The 19,007-nt window shown below is 30.9% G+C and overlaps 4 protein-coding genes across 4 annotated transcripts; 1 reads left to right on the forward strand and 3 right to left on the reverse strand.

Annotated features, from left to right (window-relative positions):
* Positions 1-248: 248 nt before the first annotated feature.
* Tsp_03459 (conserved hypothetical protein) lies at positions 249-1,370 on the reverse strand. Its single transcript, XM_003379760.1, has 5 exons — positions 1,095-1,370; positions 948-1,027; positions 624-642; positions 487-597; positions 249-362 (listed from the first exon to the last, which is right to left on the reverse strand). Exons 1-5 carry the CDS (start codon positions 1,368-1,370, stop codon positions 249-251), a joined length of 600 nt encoding a protein of 199 aa, XP_003379808.1.
* Positions 1,371-1,380: 10 nt separating this feature from the next.
* Positions 1,381-3,688, reverse strand: Tsp_03460 (hypothetical protein). Its single transcript, XM_003379761.1, has 6 exons — positions 3,596-3,688; positions 2,624-2,691; positions 2,096-2,243; positions 1,793-1,945; positions 1,613-1,716; positions 1,381-1,552 (listed from the first exon to the last, which is right to left on the reverse strand). The coding sequence occupies exons 1-6, from the start codon at positions 3,686-3,688 to the stop codon at positions 1,381-1,383; spliced, it is 738 nt and encodes a 245-aa protein (XP_003379809.1).
* A 438-nt stretch (positions 3,689-4,126) lies between these two features.
* Positions 4,127-12,982, reverse strand: Tsp_03461 (conserved hypothetical protein). Its single transcript, XM_003379762.1, has 23 exons — positions 12,841-12,982; positions 12,440-12,567; positions 10,065-10,246; positions 9,780-9,970; positions 9,642-9,721; positions 9,391-9,579; positions 9,188-9,330; positions 8,615-8,750; positions 8,376-8,503; positions 8,194-8,287; positions 8,058-8,135; positions 7,884-7,995; positions 7,634-7,827; positions 7,216-7,465; positions 6,805-7,139; positions 6,475-6,694; positions 6,387-6,445; positions 6,161-6,283; positions 6,039-6,102; positions 5,705-5,880; positions 5,471-5,647; positions 4,811-5,012; positions 4,127-4,428 (listed from the first exon to the last, which is right to left on the reverse strand). The coding sequence occupies exons 1-23, from the start codon at positions 12,980-12,982 to the stop codon at positions 4,127-4,129; spliced, it is 3,705 nt and encodes a 1,234-aa protein (XP_003379810.1).
* Positions 12,983-14,837: 1,855 nt separating this feature from the next.
* Positions 14,838-17,897, forward strand: Tsp_03462 (aminodeoxychorismate synthase, component I). Its single transcript, XM_003379763.1, has 3 exons — positions 14,838-14,904; positions 17,277-17,353; positions 17,844-17,897. The coding sequence occupies exons 1-3, from the start codon at positions 14,838-14,840 to the stop codon at positions 17,895-17,897; spliced, it is 198 nt and encodes a 65-aa protein (XP_003379811.1).
* The last annotated feature ends 1,110 nt before the right edge of the window (positions 17,898-19,007 follow it).

The raw sequence follows: 19,007 nt of genomic DNA on the forward strand, positions 1-19,007 counted from the left end.
TAATAATATTGAAAGAGAAAAAAGAAATTGCAGCGTCAATGCTACGCTTGTCAAAGTGAACATCCGTTCCTTTGGTATTAATCCAAGATATTAATCGAAACATCAGTTGCTTGTTTGTTTATTCGCTTTCTCAGATCAACAATCAACAAAGGCAACTAAGCGCAGAGAAAAAGCAAGATAAAAGCACTTTGATGATTATTTTTTCTTTCTTCTTCGTTTTCATTCAAACGCATGCAATTGCATTTCATTCATAATTTTTCGGCTGTTTCCGTCTCGAGCTGTTTCAGCAATTTGTAAAGATCACCTGCTTCAACGACATCGCTAAATTCCAAACAGAATGTCTGCGCTTCTATCATAATTTCCTGAAATTACAATTTTGTCAATAAATTTATTTTATTAAAAAAAATTCAATTAAAATTTTGTCAGTCTTGTAAATTAAAAACATACAAGTAATAACTGTTTTTTTTCTGAAAAAAAATCCCTTACTTCAACTGCGAGCAATTTTCTGTTGAGCAATGATACGGTGAACAACGAAATCAGCCGGACAAGATTCCCTTGAACAAAACGATCTTTGGCTTGGCTGCAGAAGGCAAAACACTGAAGAACAAATCTGAGCAAAAAACCACAAGGAAAGCTGGTACCCTAGAAATTTCAAAAAGCAATTATGCATAGAAATTTATTTTCAAAAATGTTTCATCGATTCGTCAAAAACTGTCTAAACACGCACAGTTATAAAAGAATAAATAGCCCAACTTTCATAAGAAAAGAATTCCAACATTTTACATTAAATATATTGAATTAAACTTGCTTGTTTTGAAACCAATTTGTTGACAACCTCCAAACTTTGCAAAGATATTTTCATACACAACAACTTTGAAAAATACCTAAAAATAAATGAAAACATACATACCATACCATTTATAAGATTTATAAATATGAAAACTTACTCGTCTGCACGTTGAATGGAGTTCAATTTAAGTAAAATTTCAACTGATATTTGCGGATTAAGTTCAACCAATGCTGAAAACTGCAAAACAATAACTGTTACATAACAACATAACATAACATTAATAACAATAAATAGCAAATTAAACCTTGTCTAAATTCAAATCGATATTGTTTAAAAACAGCTCACAGTTGTCGCCACGAATAATTTCAATTAACTGAGCAGCATTTTTTAAAGGCAGTGTGTTCTCGAGAGCTGCTTTGAAAATTACCATTGCCTGTTCCAGTTGTGCATCAAAAATACGTCCTGACACTTGTTCAGGTACAGATGTTTCCGGAGATATAGTCGGCATCGGCAACATCAGAGGAGTTAAGTAATATGCAGACGACGGGTCCATCCAAATCAACTGTTCATTGCACAACATTAAATTGAATTTATAATGCAAATATAGAAAAATCAAAATCAACGCTTACATCGTTTGGAGAATAATACAAACTTGGTCTTGGAATTTCAAAACGCCATCTTAACGAATCCACATCAACAGGCAGTCTGTTGAGCAATATCTCATCACCGAAACAAACCAAACTCTGATAGGGTGCAACATATCTGTGAAAAATAAATAAAGAATTGAATTTTCAATACAAAATTCGATATATGCTTCGTTACTGTTCATATTCGCCAACTCGAAAACTGTCACATCTGGCAGATGTTTGCAAAAAGTTCAACACATGTCTTTTTGTTTGAATTTCAAATTCTTCAACATTGACTTCCTTAAAAATACACATCAAATTACTACCATGCGGTGTATGTACACAGTTTGCTGTTCACAACAAATTTCCAACATACAACGTCTTCGAGAGTATTCTGTGCAACCACATCACTCGGTTTCATTGTCATCACCGATGATACTCCACGTGTGATGAGATTTTTCAAAAAAATATATTCCACATTTTGCAACAATTTGTACGAACGATTTTGCAACGTCACTGTTTCATTTTTCTAAAACGAAATTAAAAAAATAAACTGAAAATCATGTAGATACTGTAAATATGAAAAAACGTTTACCAAAAGAATGCAAAACAACGGTGAAAAAATATGCTTTGTCGGACATTCGTTGTTAAAAACTTTAAACAAAAGAAACAAACTAACAATACGTATTAACTCTGATGTAAAATTCGGAATTAGCAACAAATTTCCAAGAGAAGTGGCTACATCGAACCACTTCACTTCAGCAAACGACTTTTCAAATTCACTGAATATCCATTCGAACGTTTCAGATGAATAGCTTGAAAGTATTCTAAAATTTAAGCATAAATCTTCAATAATATTTCAATCAGAAATTAGAAAATAATTTTACTTTTTTACATTTACATTGCCTTCAGTAATCAACAATGTACTTCTGTTTTACAAAGACAACTTCTTTACGAATGTTTAACATTATTATTATAATTGAAATATACTATGAACATGCATCAGAATTGATTGTATTATTTGAAAAATATTTAAACTTTAGAAAGACAATAATATAATTTAATAAAAATTATACTTTATCCATTATCTATTAATTATTATGACGCAGCCAAATAATGGAACATCAGTATACAATAAACAAATCTACACAACAAACGAAATAAATAATATAGTCAGTATTATTTTCTATATAAAAACAATACTAACCTCATTAATTCGTAAATGTCATCGTTAATCAAACCGCAATTTCTTGGCGATGCCATGCAAATACTATTCTACGAGAAACATAAAGATAAAATTCATAAAACCATAAAACTACCGCTATAAAATGTACAGTAAACAATGCCCTACCTGTACAACTTTTAAAAACAAATAAAATCAATCAATCCTTCCATTCTGATGGTTTCCCTATAAACAGTACATAGGAATGTATCAAATCAGTATTGATTTCAATCACAACTATTAAATACTACAAACAAATTCCACCACACAGTGCTACAACATCATTATTAAAAAGCCTATGCGTCACGCGAAGATTGAATTTCAAAGAATACGCGCTCAAAATTACAAATATATTCATTTTCTTGTACAGAAGTTTCTGATTACTGTAAGAAAATTTCATTTTACTTCTTAATTAACAAAACTAAAACTTTAAACTTAAAACTTTCTTCAAAACGTACACTCGCCCAATGAAAACACATTAAACAAATGACAGAAAATGAATACGTTCACAATTGTCAACTGAAATGTATAAAACTTTCCAACCAAAAATTTACTATATATGCGACCAGAAGAAACCAATTAACAAATGAAAAGCATTTTGTATTGCCCTACAAAAACAATACCGTAATGGTAATAAGAAAATATGCAAAATAGAAAGATATTTGATCACTTGATTTTTTACTTTAAAAAAATCTCACTGCAATTAAATAACTCAGGTTTCAATAGAGTTAACAGTATTCAACATTAATTCACATATTTTGCATACGGTAACTGCTACTTTTTACAGTATACAAAATTAAAGTAAATGCAAATAGAGATGGTAAAAACTGATATAATGGATTAATTTGTGTTTATATAATTTACTCATAGCATCTTTTAAAGTAATAATTAGCAAATTTTTATAAAATCCAAGTACAATTATATTTATTACGGTAATCAAGGAAGAATAGATCTTACTTTATTTATTATTGTAACTAATTTGCTACGTAAACTTTTTACGAATTGTACACGTATTAAGGTTGATCTGTTTCCTGATATTTCGCATATCATTTTCGAGTTAGTCAAATTTTTATTAATAATTATGTTTAGTGCAATGAATTTTCTACCAAAGATAGAGACGCACGTGGATTTTGTGGGGCAGAGTTTGGCGGAGAAGATCTATTGGATAGTAATAACATTATCGGCTGCTGGTGGATTTATTTTCGGTTACGCATTTCAAATGTTCTCCATCACAGTTTTGAGCACATTATCAGGCTTCGCACTGTCCTGCTTGTTGATACTTCCACCTTGGCCTTATTTACGTCGTCATCCTATCAAATGGTTGAAACACCAACCTGCTGGTGGTGGTAATTACAAGAAAAAGAAAAATTAACATTTGAAACGCAGTTTCGAGCAAAATTGTCATTTTTTTTGTTAATTTTTATTAAATATGTGAACTTCGGAAAAATTGCTTCATAACTGTAAGCGAAGTGATGTGTGTAAAATGCATTAATCTTTCTGTTCAACTTGTTTGGGTAATGCATCAACTGTGTGCCTGTCGGTAATTATGTGCGCCATCATATCCCACATATATCTGTTGTAAAGTATCGTTATTATCAAGGCTGTATCGATGCCAATGACAACACCAGTCATTCGGCGCATCCAGAAGCCGAATGCAGCCATAACGGTGCATGTTCTGTCGATGTACAGCTGCTTTTTATTGTACCGGAGGCGATAGCATCTATCAATTATTTCTTCTTGCGATTTGTTTTTACCATGTGCAATCTGCATCATCGGAGCCATGCACAAGCCTTCATAAACATGTTAGTTCAAATTGAATGAATACTGCTCACAGCAAGCACATCGATTTACGGTAAATTTAAATCAATCCAGCTTCAACATTTAGAAAACATTTTTTGAGAAAGTTTTCAAAAAATTAAAATTTTGCTTAACTTTGCCTTATATTTAAAATTTTAACAATTGAATTAGACAAAATTTTGCCAGCGTCAAACAAAATAAAATTATTACTATGAAAAAATACAACAAACCTTTAGCAATTTTAAAAGTTATAAAATAAGCGCAATACCGAAATTTTGGATTTTTTTCTCTAAAAATGCCGTTGACGTTAAATTAAATTTGCAAATATTATAGTGGAATTGAAAAAAAACAAGTAAAAAAATACCGCATTATTACCTAGGAGCATTCCAGAAAGGCCGAATTTTGTTGGCGCCTTTTTGATTTTGACTTTTCGAACAAAATTCACTGACGGTGCTACGATCACACTTCCAACAAATGTACCCAACTCGGCCATTTTGTAACCAATGTGTATGCCAAGTTCGATTCTTGGATACGGTATATCCGACATTCGAGATTCAGGAAAATTAGTGAATGGAAACTGAGTAAAATTTAGAAGCCAACTCGTTCCCATTTGTTGCCTGCAAACTCTTTCACAAAATGAACATAAAAATATTCACCATAATTCATGTAAAAAATATGTGCAACAACAAATGAATGTACAGCTGTTGAAAATAAATGAAATTTATTAAGAACTTTTTATTGGTTAATTAGCTCGAAGTGGTCTGCTTTGGTTGAAGTTGGGCTCGCTTTTTGCAAAATCGCTTCTTAGCACCACGTTCTCGTCTCAAACGACGTTGTTCCATTTGCATAATCATTTTACGATGCGCTTTCACTCTTTCATTCATTGCCAACTGATCTTTGCGTCTTTTTTCCTCTTGCAACGTTTTCAACATGCTCATCAATTCCGCCGCCTTAATTAATAATAATATTAATGATTTCGACAAATTCTGTCATGTAATTTCTGTGGAAAAAATTAATTTGTCATTTATTGCTTACTTTGCTTTCACGAGGTTCCATGACGACGGCTACGTGTTTATAAATGATTCTATCCATTGATGAATTGTTTTCACTTTTAGCACGCTTTTCTTTCGGCTTAAATGCATATGGAAGTTCTTGTTGCAACTGCTTCGGAATAACCAAACGAGTTTTCAAATGTGGATTTCGTTTTATAGGCTAAAAAATGAAAACAATAATCTCCATTTCATTGCAATAATCCACAACAGCTCTTACTTTGTACAAGGAGTCGACATTCGTCGGCACATCAATGCCACGTTCGAATCTCAACTGACCAACAGTACGCATACCAGTCCATTTGCGTTTTTCTTCGCCAGGCAGAAGCAGATTAGTGATTGGAGCGTAAAAATTTGGAATCTCAACTGGATACCAAGCTCTAGTGAAAACAATATCTAAAATCGAAACAAAAGAATAATTAATAAAAAAAAACATTTTTTTGAAAAAGAAAAACATTTCATCCCCATGCCTTTGAGCAGAATTTTATCTTCGAATGTAGCTCTGAAAGAACCCGGCTGCTTGTTGATCGATTTTTTAATCTGACCACGCAAACCGCTGACCGTTCGCAAAATAGCCCCTTCGAATTTTGCCACTTCCAAAGCACTGTTAAACATACCCTGAATGGAAGTTGAAAATTAAATCAAAATACTACTCAGTCAAACTGTGAAATTTCACCTGAATAAACGCGGTCTTTTTGTACACTTTAAAAGGTGTTCCAACAAGTTTCAACTTTTTCACGATCAACAACGACTTATCCAAATTTAAAACAACTCCAGTGGCGGCAATGCGAAACTGTTTCTGAAATATCAAAAGACAAAATAAAACGCCATGTGTAAATTATACATTTAAATGGAATTTTCATCTTGTTGAACTTGCTAGACAATAAATAAATAATACTTACAGTAACTTCGGCAACACTTTGCACAGCCACGAATCCCGTATTTTGCGGCGTAATCGGTCCTGGAAAACACAAACACAAAACATCTTACTTTGAACTTTCATTTTTGAAAATATGATCCATATATTACCCCAAAAAGCAGCCATGCAATGCATATACTGAGGTGTATATTTCAGCATGCGATTGCGTCCGTTGTGGTCCTGTACAGTATATATTGCCATTGTTTGAAATCGCCTCCAGCCAAGAGATATGATCAACGGATCTCGAGTTTTCAGTATTCGATCATGCCAACGATGCTTTTTTATTCTAACCTTAGAATCAAAAAACAACAGTAAGAAAAGAGAAACTTATTGAACTACAAAAGATGTTTTCGTTTCACTGATGTTGTTGTTGTCGTTCAAAAATATCCGTTCGCACTTACTTGTACACATCCTATAGAAGTTTCAGCTGCTAATAAACCGCCGATGACATACGGATAGCTTGGATCGAAATTCTCGACAAGCTCGCATGGTATACTTTGAATTTGCATTCGCACATACATGCCAGGTCTGAAGCCTTCGTAAAGCACTCGTTCATCGTCATCCATGTTAGCGAATTCATTTCTGTTCAGCTCGCTCTGTTGGTTCACTTGTTCAGTCATAGCACGATGAAACTTTCTCGTTTCATCAAATTCAGCGTCAAACATATGCTTCAATTTCCTTTTCTTTTCCATTCGAATTTCTGCTTTCTGTTTTTCAACATCCTCATCCTTCTTTTCTGTAAATTTTCACCATTAATAAAATATGGAAAAAATACACAGAAAAAAAAATATCATAACTAAATTAACACAAACCTTGCATGCTGGTATTTTTCTCTTCTTTGGCGTCAACTTCATCCTCCTCTTCTTTAGCTTCTAAATCTTCGAAATCGTCGTACAAATTTTCTTCATCTGACACAAAAAGTGAAAATGAATTAGAAAACATTTTTGTACAACAATTTATCATTCGCATACCGTCATCGCTGACCATTTTCAAAAGCTGATTCGCGTCTTCTTCAGAACTCCATTTGCCAGTAACAAAGCAATCTTTTATTAAATGTAATTTCTGAAATAAAAATTCATAAACTGTAAAATATACTTTCTAATGTGCATTGATTTGCATAAAAAACATTTATAACAGTGGTTTTGAAATTTATAAAGAGTGATTTAATTAATTGAAAAAAATTATATGCTAATTTTATTGTAAATTTACTTATAATATTAAATAGCGTACATCTGGAGTCCAGTTTTCGATCCGGTAGCTGCTGTCAGCACTTCTGTTGGCAGGAGAATAAAAACTGCTTTCTTCTTGGTGTGCCACAGAGGTTTGGCAAAAATTGCTTCCCGTTTTTGGAACGTTAAATATACCACCAATCGTTTCTTTATCCTCCTCTTCTTCTGCTTTTTCTTTGCCCATTAAATCAACTTCTAAATATTCGAAAGAAATTATACAACAAAATCAAAAAAAAAACAAGAAAATTTACCAAGAGGATAAACAAGACGAGACCAAATAATTCTGCCGCTGCTTTTCACGTTAAACATATTCTTTACCCGCGTTAACCATTCTTCATTTTCATTGCTCACTTTTGGAAAATTCTTCCAAATAAAAAATAGTCAATGATTTTGAACACATTTGCATATATCACAATTATTATTACTGTATCAGGGGATTCGTTGTGAACGTCAGAGTCGTCATCTTCCATTGATGTAGCTTCATCAGATTCGTCATCGTCAGTCTAGATTTCCATTTGCATTTAGTACGTCTATATTAAAATGAACAAAAAGAAACCATACCGATGACCCTTCAGTGTCGTCGTCGTCGTCGTCATCAATTTGTCTAAATAAAAAAGAGATCATCATCAAATTCAACACTACAACTACTAAAACACTGAAACTTTTAAAAACTGAATTCATTTTCGAAGCATCTATTACATTTTAAAATAAAACAATCAATAAAAAATTATAATAATTCATACTCGTCTTCTGACACATCATCGCATGTAAGTGGTCTTGAATTACTGAAAATTGCAACCTCACTTTGGGCCATCTTCACGTCCACTGGTGTGTTGACATTGACTATTTCGGTCATGTACTGCTGATTTTCCTAAATTTGTTGCATAAATTTTCCAAATAAATATCGAAAAGAAATAATCTTGCCTGATTTTTACGGTTAACCGAATTGGGCACATCAATGTAAACAGCATCCTTATCATACAGTATACCACCAACGCCACAAAACGGAGCATAGATAAGTCTTTCGCGTTCGTTCAACGAACGGCGTTTTTGCTTTTCTGGAAGTGGGCAAGGATCGGGTAAATAAGATATATCTTTTACATTGAAGTCGCCACAACCTGAAACAATAAGACAAGAACAAATTTACACAGAATCAACCAAGAAAAAAAAATGAAAGATAAAATGTTCCAACATTACGATAGAGAAAAAAAATAACAATAAACGCTTTAATTTTGAATTATAAATTTTACACTTTAGACAAATCTGCAATCAAAGAAAACACGTTCAACAGAAGATTTGCGTAATTTGTTGAAGAAATATATTTACCGAATATGTGAACGTTGGCATTTTGGGTAAATGGACAGCCACGAACATAACCATAAAAACAGACATCTCGATCGCACTTTTTATTCTGTTCCAATATATTTTCATTCGTTATATCTTCAACTCTAATTAAAGATTAAATAATTATAAAACAAAAAAAACACAGTAACCGATAAAATCAACCACATATAGCATAAGCTGTTTTTTAGCAACTGATAAAAATTCAACTCACCTATCAATTAACAAATATGGATGAGTTGATCTCCAAAGAGGAGGATGAAATTTCATGACAGAGATGAAGCGTGCTAAATTCTTTATTTCAGTTTTTAAATATTTTTCGCCGATCAGTCCACTCAAGTAAAACAGTTTCGCGCCCTGGAAAATTATCATTATACAAAGTGATAAAGCGTGTCAATGAGGAACAGAAAAAAAAACCTGATAAATTTCTGTCCAAAAACGATGTTTCAATTTCTTCTTAGTTTGACGAAGCTGCTTGGCATTTTTGATGTAATCCAAGTGCGTCAGTACTCCCATTATACGTGGCATACCATGCACTTGACAAATGTGCAAAAATTCAAACGTCTCCATTTCAAACCCAAAACTGGCGTCGACCAATAATAGAACCTAAAATCATCATTGTATTAATTGTTTGGATAAAGAAATTGATGCAAAAAATTTTCTTTTACCAAATCAGCTATTTTTGCCACGTCGATCATACAATTTATATCATTGTTGCATTCTATCAAAGTAATGCGCCGTTTTTTACCTAAAAGATAAACGTTAAGAAGCATTAATTGGAGATAAACAACAACAAAAAAAAATACCTGCAACAACAGTAATGGGCCCTTTGATATCGTTTACTGTTTGCTTAGTGTAATTTTTAACCAAACATTGAATAAGCAAACTTTTCCCAACTTTTGGTGGCCCAACAACCGCGACTACAAAAGGTGGTGGTTCCAAGGGTGTTCTGTCGACAGTTGGTAAATGGGTCTTTTTCTCGACAATTTCTGCAGCTCTAAATTTAAATTAAGCATTACAAATGCATCCATTTTCAAGGTGTGCCCTTATTATTGTTATTGTGCACATTCGAGTTGCCAACTCTTGCTCACCGTCTAATCGCTTTAGCAGCTCGGTTAGCAGATTGAAAAGTAAACGCTTTGGCATTTTTTCCTTTTGCATTTTCCTGGTCGGCATCCAACTTTTTCTTCTTCTTTTTCTCCGCTTTTCGGCCGCTATGTGGAGCTCTGTGAACTTTTTGCGTTATATCATCTGCCATTTGACGAATGAAATTCTGTGAAACACTCGATATTTAATACGTAAAGTTTTGTTATTCAAAATAATTCAAAATTATATGAAATTGAAAAAAAATTGCTAGAAACAAACAACTATAAAAAAACAAAATTGATAAGGTGTATGGTAGTATAGTAAAATGCAGGTATGTCATTGTTACATCAAATTTTTTATTAATCAAATAAATATGAAAAATTATTTTTCAATTTTGTATATAATTTAGAAAACAAATTAAATTGATAATTTGTTATTGTAAAGCCATTTTACATGAATTTTAAAGTTGGAAAAGCTATTGAACAAACGCTATTTGTTAAGCGAACGAAATGCAATATTTCTGATTGATCAATTCTGATTTCTTATAATGCTTATTCTGCATTTTTCTACTTTTATTAATCTGCTTAATTACATTTCTTTTTCTTTAAAATGATGCTGCTTTTTGAGTTCCTTGTAATAATACGTATTTGTTAAATTTCACCCACTCTTATAATGTTTCATATCACGTTAGTTATTTCTTTTTACTTTTAAAGGACTATTAGCTAACTAGAGAGCAGGAAATCATAACCGTAACAAACTCGTTGTTTCTTCATACGCATTATACAGTTTATCACTGTAAACTGTTGAAAAAGTTGAAAATCCCTTACAATTTAAAGTAATTTAAATAAAAGTAAAACAATGTGGTTTAAAGCAATTTTTGAAAACAAACAATTAGAAAAGATTTATTAAAGAATTTGACGTAGGAACGAGATATTTGTCAGTTGTTTTTGCCAAGATGCTCTCCTTTTTCGTGCTCTTGCGAAAATTGCATTCCGTTTATAAATTATGGAAACTACCGGAAACCAGAACAGTCGAGCAGAAGCCAAAATATTTATTGTATCGAACTCCAGATGCCAAAAAATACCGAACATTCGATTCACGTTTTCCCCAACGCAGCTGCAGATGGTACGATGGACAGATTTAAATATTAATAAACAACTCATTCTGTACCATTTACCAGTTCACTATCACTGCACTATATTTCCAATTACTTCTGTTATACTCTCAATTGAAAATTGATGTTTTTATTTAAATTCTTATTTCCTGCATTGCATGATTTACATGCGTTTCGATGGTTTTGATCTCAATTTCATACTTGTTTGTGTTAAATAAAATGTATATTTATAAAATTGAATTGAAAATTGGTAGGAATAATATTGTTGTCAAATAAATGAAAAAACCAAGATTTTCAAGTACAATAATAATTTGCGCCATTGGAATGATGCTACGAACAGTTTGAATTTCAGGATAATTCATTTATTTCATATTTAATTAAAAAATATTATTCTGAAAAAATTAATATATCAAAAATATTTTAATTTATGCATTACTGCGCTGTAATTTTTCTTTTGTAATTTATGTGCATACTGTCAATGAAAAAAAAATTTTCTTAAACTAACATTACGAGAAATAGATATAACAATAAAATATTTTTTTATGAAATTAATTTTTAATTTATACTTTAAAAATTAAATAAATGAATTTTTTTGAATATTATTAATATGAAAATAAAAGAAAGAAAAGATAAAAATAGTTTTTTCTTTGTTTATTTAAAAAAACATTATTACAGTAATGGAATAAAACAAAACTGTAGTAATAATTTAAAAAAATAAATAAATAAACAATTAATAATTCATAATTAATAATAGATGGCGTATTAATGAATGGTAGTAGTAATGTAAAAACTGGCCAGTAGTGAAATTCTAGTTTGTAAGTAAGTTTGTGTACTGTTGGCGTTGTTGACACGGAGACGAGAAATTAGCAAACGACAAGGCAGACTTTGTTGTGCAGCACGCGTGACTTTTACAATTGTCGTTGTCGTTGTCGGCGTGCAGGCACCTGTTGGCGGTGGTCTGTAGTGAAGAATCAAGTGGAGGAGGAGGTGGAGGTGGCTGGCTGGCTTGTGTAAATCCAGCGTTTGATTAAAAGCAGTCGTCGACTGGATTGTTTGAAAATTATAAAGCTTCGACATTTATTAGCTGTTAGTATAAGGAAAAGGTTGATTGTCAGTTTCACGTTCGTTTGTTTAAGTCCCATATCATCATCATCATCATCATCATTACCATTAGCATTAGCATCGCTACCATTAACTAATATTACACCTAACTACCACAGTCGCTACTGCTAGCTAGCTTGCTAGCTAACTAACTAACCGACCGACCGACCAATCAGCAATGCAGCAGGCTAGCGACCACATGAAACCGGCCACTGCTTTTCGACCTCTTGTAACAACTACAACCGATACGGATTGTTCAACATTAATTGAACCAGAAGCCGACGAACCACCGTCTACAAAATCACCACGTCTTCATGAAATTCTAAGTAAATATTAAGGAAAAAATTTGCATTTTTTCCATTTTTTTTCAATATTATTCATTCTTTTTTTTTAAAAATTAATTGTGATATTTTATTATTGTACGGTGGAATTTGTTGTTGTCAAAGTTTTACCCTTTGTATTCTTTGATCAGTTAGTTGAAATTGCGTCAGCTTTGCGGTCGATCGGTCAATAATGGAATAATAATAATAATACACACACGAGCGCGCGTGCGTGCGTTCACTTACTTAGACCAAAAGCAGAGAGGCGAACGTGAGCCGCCTGGCGCGCCACGCCTTTTATCAACTTCAACCGTTTGGCCGTTTTATATTCGGCTTCTGACTTGTGTGTGTTCTCCATTGTTACTTTACATCCATTTGCTTCATTCATACGTTGACAAGCTTATTTCGATTTTTGTAAACTTGCAATTTAAAAAATTTAAATTTTAAAACAACAACTGATCCATATTATAATTATCTGTTGTCTATTCTGTTGGCGATGGGCAACACGGGCGGCACAAACAAAAAGATTGACTCTTGTGAAGGAGGTAATGGAATTATTTATATTATAATATGAAATTTTCATAACGACAACATTAAATCAAATAAATACAAAATAACTTCATTACGGTTGTCGGTGTTGTTGTTGTTGTTGTCTGATTCGTACACAATTCTGTACAATATTCATTTAATGTACATCAAGTTTTACCTTTTTGTTACTGTAATATATTTGCCCAATATTCGACAATGGAATGTTATTGTTCAAAATTTATTCATTCTTATTCTTATTTCAATTTAAATAGTTTACTGTTCGATTATTCAAATTGATACTGAGAATGTTTTATTCGTTATAGTTTTGAAAATAGGCGCAAAAATCGATCATCTCTGTCTTATATAGCTGAAATTGATTTGTTTCACTTTGGCAAATGTGTACCAAAATGTGACCAGCAATAATTAGTAAGCGATGCAATGAAATGTGAATAAATTTTCTACTAAATTAAAGTCCACACTGTTCGCGTGTAAACTTCTGTGCACGGTTTGTTATTTTTATCCCACACAAAGCAGAGCAGCAACATTTGTAAAGTTTGTAAAACCAACTATCCAATTATCAATTTAACGAACTGGAAACTCAAATTACTGCTAGTTATCACCTCATCTATGAATTGAATCCATTTTAATAATGAAAAATCTCCCCTATTTCGAGCAACTGGAATTCTATTTCACTAAAAACAATCCTATTTATATACATATATTTTTTTTTCAATTTATAAAGTCTTGTTTAAATTTTATCTCTTTTTTTATTTGATTTTCATTTTCTCATCTCTTTGATGCATATTGACTAGCACACAGTATGCACATTTAGTGTACAAATAAAAATGACCAATTTTTTCAATGAACAACAATTGGTTTTTTGTTTGATATACTGTAAAACAGCGAATGTTATTGTCCTGAAAATGCGCGTGGGTGGTACAGTGTTTTGTAGAGTTTATGTTCTTGGTTTTTTTTTATTTGACTAAAATGAAATGATTGTAAAAATATAAAGAATAAATCAGTTGAACTTGATTAACGTGTAGGTGAATAGAATCAATAAAAGCTCGATTATCTCGATTTTATTGTATGCATTGTATGAAATTTCAGATTTTACTGGACTTGTTATTAATGGATTTGAAAGTATAAGACAAACTTTTGCTAAACAATATTTCACATAAAGTAGAAAACAGAAATTGTGTTGATTTTTTTTAAAGTTTTTTTCTTCAATTCTATAATTATTGTTGTTACATAATTGGAATGACAAAAATGTTTCAAAAAAAAGTACAATCAATGATTGTGAGAGTAGAAATGGTTAAGTTGTGAAATCAATTCAATTTGGTAATGCTTGTAATTGATATATTGAAATGAATGTTTTTGAAAGTTTAAATATTAAAAGAATATCCATATAGCAATTTGAAAAGGAAATTTGTTGAAAGAAAAGAAAACAAACAGAAAAGCTAAGTGATTCGCTTTTGATCCGCTGAACAAATTCACTTCAGAAAAACACACAGTTCCACTGTTGACAGATTCCGTGTGGGTGAGAATTTCATTCCTTGTGATTGTCGACAAATTTTATCGTGGGAAAATATTTTCAAAAATTTTGATATTCTTCATTCATTTTTTATGTAAATTTATTATGATGATTATTTGTTGTTTTCCAAGGCATTTGTTGATCCTTTTGTTTACTTTATAAATATTTGAAATCGTTCAGGCCAATGGGTAATGAAATTTTATCGACGCAACCAATTCGCATCGGCAAACAGTCTACAAATAAACTGCGAGGTACTTTTAAGCTAGTTGGTGCAAATGAGAAACATTGAACATTTACACATTGTTCATTTTTTGTTTCAATAATGTTTCAATTGTCGAATCTTTTTCTTCGCACAATTCAAAAATAATATAATAATTTTATTCACTTATGAAAAAATGTTTTTTTTTAGTCTAGAATGCTTTTCATTAATTGTGACAACAATTGTTTTCAATTAACAATCATGAATTACATATAAAATGAGTGCAAATTTCAATTTTGAAAATGTGTATAATTTTTAAATACACAGTATTCAGTTTTTGTAAATCAAGTTTTCAAGTTTATTATTTTTGTTTAAAAAATTGTCAGATACTCTTGATTATCGATAAATTTTCCAATTTATACCCCCTGATTTTATACGCTTATTTTATTTTATTTTATTCAATTACCAATGGCAGAAGTGTCATGTATAAGTTTTTGTTCATCTAATGGCAATAGTTACTTCATAAAAAGCAACATCATTTGAAATGGAAATTTTTTTTGTCAAACTTAGATGTATGATTGATAAAGAAAAATATATTGGGATTTTTATGAAGTTTTTTTTTCTTGAAATTTATGCCATCATAAAATCAAGCATTGGAAATTTTTATCAACTCATTTTTGTTCAATATTATTGATTTGAGGTTGAAAACAACCGTTTTCAGACCACGCGAATTATTCCACAGCGAAAGCAGACATACAGATAGATAGATAGATAGATAGATGGATAGATGGATAGATGTATTAGTAGTAAATACTTGCAAGTATTATCGAGTTGTTTAATTCCAATCAATAATTTTGAAGATTGATGTAGAAGAGGAAATGAAGTCGTTATTCAACGTTGATTCAGATGTTTTTTTTTTAATTTTTCAAATTCTCTTTTCAAATCAACGTGGATTTGTGCAATTTATGAAAAAAAAGACTAAAATTACTTTCAAGCATGAATTCAATTTCATTTTCGTTTTAATATTAAACTTAAATCTTTTATTGTTGCGTGATGTAATCGATTGAAATGATTAATTGGTCAATTGTTTCATTTTGCTTTATATTCATGATTGATTCTTTTCTTTTAAAAAAATAACAATTGCAAAGAGAAATACCATTTCAAATTTGTGCCTCATTTAATTATGGATGCTTTGTAGGACAAAAATAATTAGCAAATATTTTGATGATAAATTGGTTTTAAAATAAGAAAAAGGAACGAATAGAAATGAATTGTGGAGTTTTCTTTATCGATTTGTGTTCGAATGAATCAGTGAATAATAAAATCAGTTTAACCATTTTAATCGGCGAAATTGATTTCTGCTTGGCGTGGGGCAGTGGTCTTTTGCTTTTTGGGCGGTCGGCCGAATTAGCCCTGCCGACGCCCCAATAGCTGAGTGCTCTCAACCTGTATCTAATTACTGACTGATGCGCACCATTTGCTCTTTACAGCTTTGCTAACCATGCGGACCGAGTTTTACAAGTGAAATTTGCACAAATCAATTTCTATAAATAACACAATCTATGATGATGATGATAATTCACGCGTGAAAATGTCCACTTTTACCAGTTTTATTCCCACCTATTTACCATTGGAAACGTTGATTATATTTTAATTTTCAATCTAATGAATTTTCATGAAATTTCAAATTTTCAACTTTTATCTCTTTTATCTATATTGTACACAGTTGTCATGCAATCTTTGAAATGGGTTCGTAGAATTTCTTCGCTATAATTACATTTTGGAACATCCATTACAACACTGAGTGTATGAAGATTGTCCAATTTTTTTGCATATCATGTATTGAATTTATTTAAAATATTTACTTTGAATGACAGAATTTTAAAATTTATATCAGTATTTTAGATAATTTTTTTTCCAATTTTGAAATTCAAACTTGAATGTCATTAAATTTTACTATATTAAAGTGTTTATTTTATCGATTAAAATTCGGGTAAAAATAAATCAGTCGATTGAAAAGTTGATAATATTAATCAAACTTGAACTATGTGTTTTTTTCAAATAAAAAGGGCAAAGTTTCTCATAGGTAGATTCTTCACTGTTAATGATTCTTCAACGTAATGTGAAGTGTGTGATAGTCTCGATTTGAAAAGACGAAAAAGGAACACTTTTTCAAACTTTCGAATGCTCTGCATATTGCACTTGATTAATATTTTTACAGTATTTCAAACAAAAAAACAAACCTCGAATTATTCATGAATTTAATGGATATGTTTATTGATTGGTGTAAAATTTGAAATTTGTAATATACAGTGAAATTCTGAAGCATATATGTGTATTGTTGAGTAAATTACTTTTTAAAAAGAACTGATATGAATGAAAAAATTTTATTAATGGAACTTGAATTAATGTAATATTGATCAGAGTATCAGCCAGTTGAAGGAACTCGTGTGAAATCAAAAGATGATATTGAAGAATTAATCAAACCAACGGCAGACAAGGTTGGATTTAGTTGTTGTTTTATTTAAATCGATATTTAGCCCGGCAGTATAAATGGGGAAGATTAAAAATTATTTTTGGGCAAAATTCTCAAAACTAATATTTTCATAAATTATCATGTATCGCATCATCATCTAGGATAAATTGTGTAATTTAATACAGACATTCAAAGAGTACCGCTTTTGAACTGATGCATCGAACTGAGAATAATGTTTATAATATTTTGAAATTATTGCAACTAATATTTCGGTTCAACTTTCGTTTTCGTTATTCGTCGTTGAATTTATAAAAGAAAATTATGGATTTTTTGTTTTTTTTCATATCATTACTTATCCTAAAAGCGTTTCACAGTTTGATTGATTTGATTAATTAATAATAATAGTATGATTAATTTTTCACTGCTTTTCGTGTAAGGTTAACTGTACTAAAAACCAATCATTTCACATTGGATAATCAATATTCATTTTTCAAATGAAAATATTATGTTTTCAGGTTTATTTTTACATTGTTCAGTTATTGTTTTATCAGAGATGCTGTTATAGTTGAAATAAAAAAGATTCATCATTGATAAGAGGCTGATTTCCAGTAAGTTTGTGGAATTTTTATATGTTCAATGAAAGCGTGCTTCTTTTTTCTCTTGCTTAACAGCGGATGATGTTCTCTCTAGCATCACAAGTTGCATGTGATGCGTCAGTTTGTCATAAAGCATCACATCAATGTTGAATTCTATTAAGAAGAATGTTCTTTTTAGTTTTATTTATTTATTTATTTATTTATTGTTTTGCTTTTTATTTACAAATTCAGTTGTTTATTATTCAACGTGTTTTGTTGGTCAATTTGTAAACATTTTTTGGAATGGCTCAATTAAGCGAATTTCTTCGAATAACGAGCACTTGAAAAATTCTTCTTTTTTTACTAGCGCTAATTCTACTACTCGATTCGATTTGATTGTATGGACAGTGATTTAATTAACACTTTTTAATACGAATCTTTCAAATTCGTAAACTTTACAAATTCAGCATATTTTGATTAAATTTCTTTTCTTTTCTTTGTGCATATTAAAGTGTACAGAATGATAATTTTTTTTTCTTCTTTCACTTCCGCTTGGGAAAATTATATTTCACAATGCTGAAAATTTCACTTAATCACCTTTTTGCATTAATTGATCACGACGTCAACATTTTAGCGATGGCTTTCTGATTTGGATAATTTCTCCTCCAACGCCAACAAACTTTACAACTCGACGATGGTACGAGTTATTTCTCTTTCTTTTTTTTTAAATTTTAATTAAAAAAAGGGGAGGGTCTTTTCGTTTCGCGATTTTAATATTTTAATTGAAATTATAATCGCATTCAGTATTAAAATAGATGACCAGTTTTTCATGTCTCTGTTCTTTCTTCTTTGAAAAAGTCAGTCAATGATTTTTACGCAATGAAAAAGTAGTAATTCGATTTTATAATTTTATTTAAGAAAAAAAAAACGAGAATACTGGATTTTTCGAAATATATATATATGTATAAGTCTGTTTTTTTCTTTTTGATGTCTGCATTGTGGGCAATAAAAACGCTTTCATTGGAATAATCTTCCACCTTGATTAGCAATTTTAATTTGAATCCACGCTTTTAAGAAGGGAAAGGTTATAAACGACCTACATAC

Source organism: Trichinella spiralis, assembly GCF_000181795.1.
Source record: "Trichinella spiralis strain ISS 195 chromosome Unknown Scfld2, whole genome shotgun sequence".
In the NCBI taxonomy this organism is placed as follows: Eukaryota; Metazoa; Nematoda; class Enoplea; order Trichinellida; family Trichinellidae; genus Trichinella; species Trichinella spiralis.